This window comes from Triplophysa rosa, linkage group LG4, assembly GCF_024868665.1.
Source record: "Triplophysa rosa linkage group LG4, Trosa_1v2, whole genome shotgun sequence".
Lineage (NCBI taxonomy): Eukaryota > Metazoa > Chordata > Actinopteri > Cypriniformes > Nemacheilidae > Triplophysa > Triplophysa rosa.
This window is the reverse complement of record NC_079893.1, coordinates 1,403,105-1,412,964: the sequence shown is the minus strand read 5'-3', so window position 1 is coordinate 1,412,964 and position 9,860 is coordinate 1,403,105. Positions and strand designations below refer to the sequence as shown.

The 9,860-nt window shown below is 42.2% G+C and overlaps 1 protein-coding gene across 3 annotated transcripts; it reads right to left on the bottom strand.

Annotated features, from left to right (window-relative positions):
• Positions 1–2,628: 2,628 nt before the first annotated feature.
• Positions 2,629–9,209, bottom strand: LOC130553590 (SLIT and NTRK-like protein 5). Of its 3 annotated transcripts, none has more exons than XM_057332651.1 (2): positions 8,367–9,209; positions 2,629–6,821 (listed from the first exon to the last, which is right to left on the bottom strand). In XM_057332651.1, the coding sequence occupies exon 2, from the start codon at positions 6,762–6,764 to the stop codon at positions 4,161–4,163; it is 2,604 nt and encodes an 867-aa protein (XP_057188634.1). In that variant the 5' UTR covers positions 6,765–6,821; positions 8,367–9,209; the 3' UTR covers positions 2,629–4,160. The 3 variants fall into 3 exon arrangements, with proteins under 3 accessions (XP_057188634.1, XP_057188632.1, XP_057188633.1); XM_057332649.1 differs by having other exon boundaries at positions 2,630–6,821; positions 8,299–9,208; XM_057332650.1 differs by lacking the exon at positions 8,367–9,209 and adding an exon at positions 7,489–8,242 and having other exon boundaries at positions 2,630–6,821.
• Between the last annotated feature and the right edge of the window lie 651 nt (positions 9,210–9,860).

The following is a 9,860-nucleotide window of genomic DNA, read 5'->3' as shown; positions in this document are numbered from 1 at the left end:
TGGGCAGAAACAAACCCCTAAACCATTCGTTGCATAATTATCCCCATTAGCTCTTGGCACGGCATTGCACGGCAAAGCACTATCTTTCCAATTTTGCATGCCCAGCGTAACCTCTGCCGCACAAATGAGATAAGTGCATCATAACAACGTCTTGAGTAAAATAATATAACGTTCTTGAAATTAATAATGCAGAAACAACAGCAGCAATTTCAAAGGACACAAAATACTTTAGATACAGCATCGATAGCCCGCGGAAATGGAAGTCGCCCACAATTTCCATTAGCTCAGTGGAGATAATCATGTATAAAGAAAAACAGAGCTAAATGAATAAAGAAACACACAAAAATGGCAATACCATTCAGATGACAGATATGTCTGTTTTAGACCTAAAAGATATACAAAAACAAATGAGCAATAAACAGTAAACAAGACTTTGACTACATTGCAAACAAGCATCGATACAGAGGATAAAAATGACTCCAGACCTGTGAAATGATGGCACTTTCGCGTTTCCCCACGGCTCGAGGAGTTTCATTAAATTCATGATTAAACTAATCAACAGACTCATTGGTGCCTGTCACATATCATAGCTGCCTTCTCAATTAGCCGGAGCTCCTTGAACTCAAAACGCAGACGTCTTCAATCGTAGGCCATCCCCCATCCCAAATAATGAGACGCCGTGTCCTCAAAAGCCCCTCATGCTGATTAAAAAGCATCATTTGTGGATTTGGAGGATATTTTGTTGATCTTTTCTGGTAGAAAAAAATGTAATGCATCCTTTTCTATAACATGATGAGCACAAATGTGCTCAGAAAGCAAAAACAACAGACATTGAAGATATAGACCATTGAGAAACGATTAATCTCATCTGCATCTCAGATGTTTCTCCAGAGGAAAAAAAACGAGTCAGAAATCTGACAACCGTCATTAGAGTTTGAGAAGATATGTGTCAAACTGAGCTCAGATTTGTCTCGTCTGCAATCAAAAGTCAATATTACTGAAGATCTCAATATCTTCACATTTACTCAAATCCAGATTATTTGACCTCTACAATCTACATTCATTCACACCTTTTAATGTATAATAATTGACTAGGAGAAACATCTGAGACTAACTTGATCCTTTAATGAAACACAACAGAGAAATCGAATCTTCCGAGCTATAAAAGAGAAATTTCTTTGTTAATCCATTTTCCTTGATTAAAAAATACGAAGACAAATAAACACAGTGAATCCTTCAAAAACGTCACCTCATAACAACGAGCAGACATGATTAAAATGTGCACACGTGGATGAAGCACACGTCACCTGACAATCAGGCCGCTTCACATTAATTACATTAACATCCCCGAGCGGTGAATCAGTATGCAATGCTACGCCAAGGTCTGTCCTCTCATAATAGCCCTTTGTAGCTTTACAACTTCGTGACTCAGACTCTTCAAGCTACAAAGACAAGTTGTCAGGTCGCCCAAATTATTCAAGCCCCTCATCCTCGGATGGTGCCTTCATATTCCACGGCTATAAAAAGATCCACATCAAGCTTAAAGTGGAATAGGACCCTTGAGTCCAGAGAAGCATTGGGTACAAAGCAGAGCTCTTTATCATTGAGTAGAGCGCCAGGTCAGAGTCATCTCTCAATATTCCACACAGCCATTTCAAATCCACCGGCGGAAACAGCCTTCACCAATATTTTAGTCCGTCGTTGTCCAAATGAGTGCAAGTTGGGTTGTTTTCAAATAATTGTTGGATAAAATGTCACCCTCAAAGCCTCAAAATCGAATTATGAGATAACAAGCATCAAAGTTTTGATTTCAGCCATTAATTTCACCATAATTTCCTTCTTTGATATGGCTTTACTCAGTTAATAATAAAGATATCAATCTTATATTTTCACAGAATGATCTTCACATGATGTGGGATGAATTTGTTTAGACAACAGTAAATCACAAAAATTATTTTTTTCACAGACTGGCTCAAAAACAAATTGTTGGGTCATAAATGAACCTAGACCTAAAAAATGTTGGGTTATTTTCAACTCAGCGTTGGGCCACAAAAAAGACAAACCTAACAGTTGGGTTAAATTAACCCAGAAAAATGTTTAAATTTGACCCAACAAAGGGTTAAAACAACCCAGCACTTTTGGTTGAAAGAAAAACCTTCCTTTTTGACGCATGGCTGGGTTGAAAATAACCCAACATTAGTATATGAAACTAATCATTTTGGTTTAAAATAACCCAGAATAGGTTCATTTATAAAGCAACAGCTGGTTTAGTCCACATTTTATCCATCCATGCATTTTGTAGGGTGCATAACTGCTGGGTTATTTCAACCCATCGTTGGGTCAAAAATAGACAAACCCAACCCAAAAAAATGTTTATATTTCACCCAACAATGTGTTAAAACAACCCCGGAAAGGTTCTTTTAAAACCCAATGATTGGGTTTGTCCATTTTTGATTCAATGCTGGGTTGAAATAACCCAACATTTTAATTTAACCGTAATCTTAAAATAGCAAATATAATTGATGCTATGTTAAATCAATGTTACATTGGTTATTCTCAACATTGATTCAACATTAAATCTACTGTATAATACAAATTGAAATGAATATGTCAAAAACATAGTTAAACTCTGCAAAATGTTGGATTGTTTTCTACCTATGGTTGTGTAAAACATGGACAAAACAAACCGTTAGGTTGTAAATGAACCTGTGCTGGGTTGTTTCAACCCATATCTCAATTTTGACTCGATTTTGTTGTACTTTTTCTATTTTACCCAGCCATGAGTAGAAAACAACTATACAACCGCTTTTCTCAAATAAAACCATGGTTCATAAAGGGATATTGTCAAAATGCATATAGAAAAAATAGATCTTTATCATATCAGTCCTGTTAGAATAACATCTTACCACTGTAATTAGCCCAAGTAAGATGAGCCATTATTGATTACATGTTTTTTTTTTTAATAAGTAAAGGCTGACCCTATTTAGTGTGGTCTGATGTAAGTCGTGTAACACACACACGGAGACACAGGCTGAGAATTGAGAGGTTCACTCACTGTTGGCTATGTTAATCAACTAAAACTATTGAATTAACTTCAACAATCCTGCAACTGTTTGGTCACCTGGTGGCAGCCGCGATTCAACCTGTTTGAATTCCCGACAAATATGTATAAGAACCGGACATCATATTTATTGATGACATAAACATATTTTGGTCAATATAGTGCAATAAGTGCAAAGCAATCAAAACGATGAAAACGATAAGGGGAAAGGATCCGCGAATGCTTGTATAAAAATAGGTGTTACATTAAAATATCAGTATTACACAACATAATTATTACTTCAGTTATTATTTATGAATTTCGATATAACATATTAAAAATACATATTAAGAATGAATGCACATATTCATTTTTAATATATAATATTTCTTCTAATGTTAGCTGGGAAGACCCGATGGCCTTCCATCTTCCGAAAAAAGTGCAGAACAGCATACAAAGACACTTCTCCTTTGAAACCCTTAATGATGCAGAGTCTCTCTTCCACGTTGGGGTGTGCCACTGCTTAAAGAAAGCCACTTGTACAATGCAAGCTACAGTAAGTGATCGGAAACCACAAACAAAATGCTCGTACAGAGAATCGTGGGACATGGTGACACACATAATATCGATGAGCGTTGAAAAAAATACATGGCAAAGAGTATACCAATAAATACAGTACTTACTTACAGACTAAAGCAGAGAAATCGTCCCGCTTGGTTGGATGCACTGCTGTATAGTGTTTGTTTGTTTGTTTGTTTGTTTTCTGTAACGTAAACCCCTTTCCCCATCACCAATCCCATTTGATTCACAATATGTGTGTGATTATATTCCTGAAAATGTATTTGGGTGAGATTAACCTGTACACTTAGATTCACGCGTGTTCAATCTTTAGCTATAAAAAAATAGATTTTGCATTGACAGTTTGTAATCGCATCCGAGTTCAGTGAGCTCTGTTTCATTTTCATGAATGCCATGTGATTCTGAAATTAAAGTAACATAGTTCGGCACACCCCACTGAAGGTTTGGATTTTTTTCGTTTGTTAAGTTGGTGTATGTTGTGCCAAGGCACCCTCCAGTTTGAGTCAGTATAGGGGGGGATGCTTTAACTGCATCTATAGATTTAAAACTGACTCTGTGTCGTCTGTTTCTCAAGAACTTCGAGGTAGTCCGGCTCTATTTGAAGTTTTGCTTTTAGTTCCAAATAGTCGTTTCGATTGGGCTCCACAAAGACAGTACTTGGCGCCGTACCGTAAAGCATAGTGTCTCGTATTCCCTCGGGATGTAAGAACTGGCGTCTGACGTCAAAGTTTGGTTGGTACGTGTACGGGACGGGACCGGTGTACTTATATTCAAACCTGCCGCCGGCAGAGGACGGAGATTTATCCGGCTCTAGAATCCCTCTGAAGAAATGTTCCGCGTCCTGAACGGGAGACGGCTGCTCGCGGGGCTCGATGGTGCTGACAGTGTAAGCGGGGGTCCTCAAGGTCACCTCCTGGTCCTCGTCCGCATTACTCCTGTAGGTGACCTTCAGTTCGTGCAGGTCGGGGTAATCCTCAACAGCGTTGCCCTCTCTAGACCTGTAGATGGGGTTTTTACACATGTGACCTAACGGGTGAGGGATGTACTCGTAGACATGGCCTGCGGGCGCTTTGACCTTGGGGACGGAGCGATTGCTATAGAGATTGTACTGCAAGTTGAAGGAGCTGACGTCCGAGTTGTTGGTGCTGGTGCGGTCGCTCTGAGACTTCTTGCGCCTCTTCATCACCACCACGAAGAGGCCGGCTGCCACGAAGACTGACATTATGAAAACCAGCAGGAGACTGAGAATCAGAACAGATAAAGGAACGTGACTGGAAGTGGTGTTGAACCTAATCGGCGTGTCTGTGGTGGTGATCTTGTCGCCGATAGGCTCCTCGGATGGAAGCACGGTGGACACAACGACGTCCGAGTAATCCGGGCACAGTTGCTCAGAGGGCACGCCCCGCATGTCTTGTCCGGCGAGCCGCTTGGGCGTCACGCAGTTGACGTCGTTGACCACCGTTCCGGTGTTCAGCTGCTCCAACCAGATCTTCATGCCGACGGCATCGCACGTGCAATCCCACGGGTTCTCGAACAGGTCGACCTGGACCAGCGCCTTCAGCTGGTCCAAAACTCCACTCACAGGCAGATGTTGAAAGTGGTTGCTGCGAAGGTTGAGCCGGGAGAGAGACAGACTCGAGAAGATGCCTCCTGGCAATGTTTTTAAAAGATTGTTGTTCAAGAAAAGCAGCTGAAGGTTGGGCACGAAGCGAAAGGTGCCGCCTACAATCTCTCTAATCTTATTATATTCTAAATACAAGTACTGCAGGTTCTTCAGCCCAAAGAACATATCTGCCGTGAGTCTGTCGATCAAATTGCCATTCAGGTACAGCCTGCGTAGGTTAATTAGATCCCCAAAGGCCCTGTCGTGTATGAGCGCAATCCGATTGTTTCCCAGGTGCAGTAAATCCAATCCTTCGGCCTCCACGAAGTCAGATCTCCGTACCACAGGGATGTAGTTCCCGGTGAGGTACATCTTTTTGGGATTGTATGGCTTGGGCTTTAGGTCGGATATGTTTTCGATCTTCCTTTCCTGGCAGTTGACGTTAAGCCCCAGGTCTGAGATTTGCAGATTGCACGTGCAGGTGGTGGGGCAGTCCAAAGGCACAGGAGATTTGGTCTGAAAAGCGATGATGGGCCCGTAGTTGTAGGGGTTGGCTGGAATTCGAGATGTGGGCTTGGACTTGGTTTTGCTGGACTGCCGCGTACCCTTGGTGGGTCTGGAAGAGGAGCGGAGGACGGCCGATGATGTGGCCGACGCCGTCACAGCTGCCGGTGTGGTCTGAAAGTAGCCGCTGGTGCTGAGTGGGGGCGGTGGGCGCATCTCGTACTCTGATATGGCCCTTCGGGGACACAGTTCCTGTTTGGAGACCTCGTCGAGATCTCTGCCGTGGAGCCTGAAAGGAGTCTCGCAGACCACCTCCCCCACCAGAGCCGTGTAGGCAATGCTCTCCAGCCAGGCCTTGAGCGCTATGAGCTCGCATGAACAGTTCCACGGGTTTTCCTCCAGCTGTAATTCCACCACTTTGTCCATGTGCTCCAGCAGTCCGATGTAAGGGAACATCTTTAACCGGTTGCCCCTGAGATCCAGGTGCGTCAAGGGTACGTTCCGGAAAATGTTCGTGGGCAGAGAAGACAACAAATTGTCATTTAGAATAAGCACAGTCAGGCGATGAAGCCTGCTCAGAGCGTTGGGCTCGATGGCGCTAATGAAATTATAATCAATCTGAAGGTATTCTAGGCTCTCCAGTCCGGCGAAAGTGTCGTCCCGAAGCATGTCTATTTTGTTATTGTTCAAATGTAATCTCTTTAATCCCTGGAGTCCGTTAAATGCGCCGGTCTCCACCTCGGATATGTCATTGTTGCCTAAATGCAAAATAGTAACTCCAGTGTAGTTGATGAAGTCATCGATAGATAATCGTTTTAACAAATTGCCCGTCAGCAAAAGATGGTAGGAGGAGAAATGCACTGGGCTTATTTCCGACAGCCGCACAATGCCTCTGTTCTCACAGCTGACCGTCAGAATGCCTTCTTTCTCCTCGCAAGTGCACAGATTCCTGCAGATTTCCCCATAACTGTCATACATCTCCACCAGACTCAGAGATGTGGCAAGCAGCAATATTATTTTCAGTACCCAGATATGCATTTTCTTGTGCAGGAATGGACCAGTTCACTGTAGTGCAGCTGCAGATCGGGGTGTCATCTAGAAAAAGGAAAAAGAAGCCATGAATGTCGTTTACGGGAAATAAAAGCGTTCTATCTGCAAACTACAACACAAAGATAAACATCGCCATCCTTACCATTAACACCGAGCAAAATGTTCCTACTTAATGCACAAGCAGATGCTGATCTGAATAACTGATGAGTATGGCTCCTAAGCCTAAACTTCTCAATTCAAGAGCTCATAAATAAATGACATTTATATTTTAATGCATTTCTCAGTGACACATACGAAATGATTTATTCGCTACAATGTGTATAAAACGATCATGATGTTTCAAATTCGACCATAATCTGTTTCACACACGAGCATATTTATAAAGACATTTGACACATAGGCGAGAACGAAAAACGTAACGTTCTCGAGTCATTGCAAATGAAAGTAGCATCGACTGGCAGAAATACTATCCACTCTCCAATGCGCAATTTGGGAATGCATTTCCTACAAATGATGTAAACTCAGAGTTAACATGTAAACCCGGTTACTCATGCGCTGAACAAACCGACATCTCCATGGTTTCCAAGGACTTATAACGTCTGACGAATAAGATCACAAAACAAATCTATGCATTCGTCACTCTGGAAATATAACGAACTTATTTTCTCGCCAAAGCAGAGACCCCGATGCAAAAAAAATCTCCTGTACTCACCCCACATATCCGACGATTTCAGCTGATATCAACTCAACGAGTATCGAAGTTAAGCCATATACAGTGAACGACACATCCGCGTTTCAGGAGAGTGTCCATGATAAATTTCCCTTCCTGCATGTGAAAGTCATAGCTCATCCTTCAGGCGACAAAGACGCGGGTCGATTAGAAAACGCGACGTCATAGATTATATTCCACATCAAGCGTTGAGGAGCGAACAATACTATATTAAACCGTTTTCATGAGTATCCGGTATGTGTGGAAGCATTTGTATTCATGCTAATCAACCTCCCCTCTCTCTCTCTCTCTCTCTCTCTCTCTCTCTCTCTCTCTCTAAGATAGACGCACACGCATAAACACACACTTGGACGCGCAAACACACACCCACACACACACATTCACAGAGAGCGCGCCTAAATCTAATGCGCTATACTACATGCATGCTAAAAAAAATACCACCAAAAAGTCTTCCTATGCAAATAAAAATCACAAATACATATGTCACAATTTTAATCGTTTCGAACAAGAGCTCATTCATTCCACACTATATTTATTCACCCAGCCGGTCTTTCCAAAGGAACGCGTTCGTATTTCCTCACCATCGAGGGTCTATATTACAATCTCTGAAGCATATATAGCACACATGAAGTTGTGTAACGCACACATAACTGAATATTTGACAAGACATCAAGTGGCTGTCACCAATTCCCCACGCCAACTAAATAACTGCATTTCAGCACCGCGGACAGCTCCAGACAGCAGAAAACCGAGGGTTTATATGAGACGCCTTAGAAAAGCCGTGTTTCTTACCCGCTCAAATGTGGCAAATTCGAAAACATGACAAATCCATAACCTCGAAGACACTGGATTCTCCTTACCACGGCTGTATAATAATCCGCGAAGTGGTTCGTGATCTGCCTGTGTTACACAAACTCTCCCTGGAAACGTGACGGTCAGCATGCAAAAGACAGAAAAAGGGCAAGTTTAGAATTTTCTCTTGATGGGTATCGCCATTTCCTGACCAAATCCAACCCCTGCCATGTCCATTTCCATCGGCAAGTTGATGTAAAATGCCTATGCCACCGATCTGTGTATCCAAACGCGAAGCAGTCTATTCCTTCCCTCAGTGCGCGGACCGGCGAAACGGACGCGCGAAAAACGCATCCCCCAGACGACTGCGAGTGGTACGGGTTGAGTCGCGTTGTAGTTTATTGCCGGATGCGATTTCTTCGCAGACGCCTGATGTTTCCGGCGCGACACTGGCTGGTTTCATATTTTTTAGCTTTGTTTCGCCAAACGGCTCCCGTAAATCCGCCTTCGGAGATGTGCTGCCATTGTAACTAGTGTTTCAACTAGTGGAACTTGGATTTCCATTGGCTCACTGTTGCTGTACTGTCGTCAGATCAATTGTAAATTTCGGGCAGGGTGGAATATTTATGAGGGGACTTGAAATAAAAGCTTCGTGCACAATGTGTTGTTCGCGCACTGCCCCTCACTCTACTCTTATTTTACGCATCAGAATAATTGAGGGGTGATGGCCATGGTTAGACGAAAGAGAAAGAAAAAGGAGAGAGAGAGAGAGAGACAGAGAGAGAGAGACAGAGAGAGAAGCCCATAGAGGGCAGTGTAACTCGGTAAAAGACGCGTTTGGCATCTGTAAGCAGTACATGCATCACATTTAACTTCCTATATCCACTCGCATTTACGTATTTGACACAATGTGCATTCAAATAAGATTTTTTTTTGTCTTATTGACAAGCAATGAAATACAACTACTGCATGATGTCATTTAACACAACCTGGGTGATAGAGAAACCAATGCTCCATCAACCACCCTCAAGGCAGAGATCAGCTTTGCTTCAGAAGTCACAAGAAGCAAGATTTTACCACTAATCCATGATCTGATTGGCTGCCAGATAAACTAAAGGCAGGTAAGCTTTTAACCTTAATGCATTATTTGTCATCTGCAGGGTGAAACACAATGTCAGGTAAACAGAAATGTGATAAACACAGTGGTCCTAAAAAGTATGTGCACATTCAAGCTGCACTTAAAGGGATAGTTCACCCAAAAATGAAAATATTGTTATCTTTTACTCACCCTCTTGTCACCGAACAATGGCGGTCCCCAATCACTCCTATTGGACAGAGATGAAACCGACGGAAGTCAATGGGTACCGTGTTACAAACATTCTTCAAAATATCTTCTTTTGTTTTCTGCAGACGAAGGTCTACAGGTTTGTAATGACATGTGGGTTAGTTTTTATTTTGAGTAAACTATCCCTTTAATATGAATTGCATTACAAAACATATCAACCAATAATGCTAAAAGTTTCAAGTCATTTTTACACAGGTATTTATTTTATATCTTTAAA

Bases quoted from the DNA above. Each gene is read 5' to 3' on its own strand.
- LOC130553590 (XM_057332651.1), bottom strand. From the start codon at position 6,764: ATGCATATCTGGGTACTGAAAATAATATTGCTGCTTGCCACATCTCTG.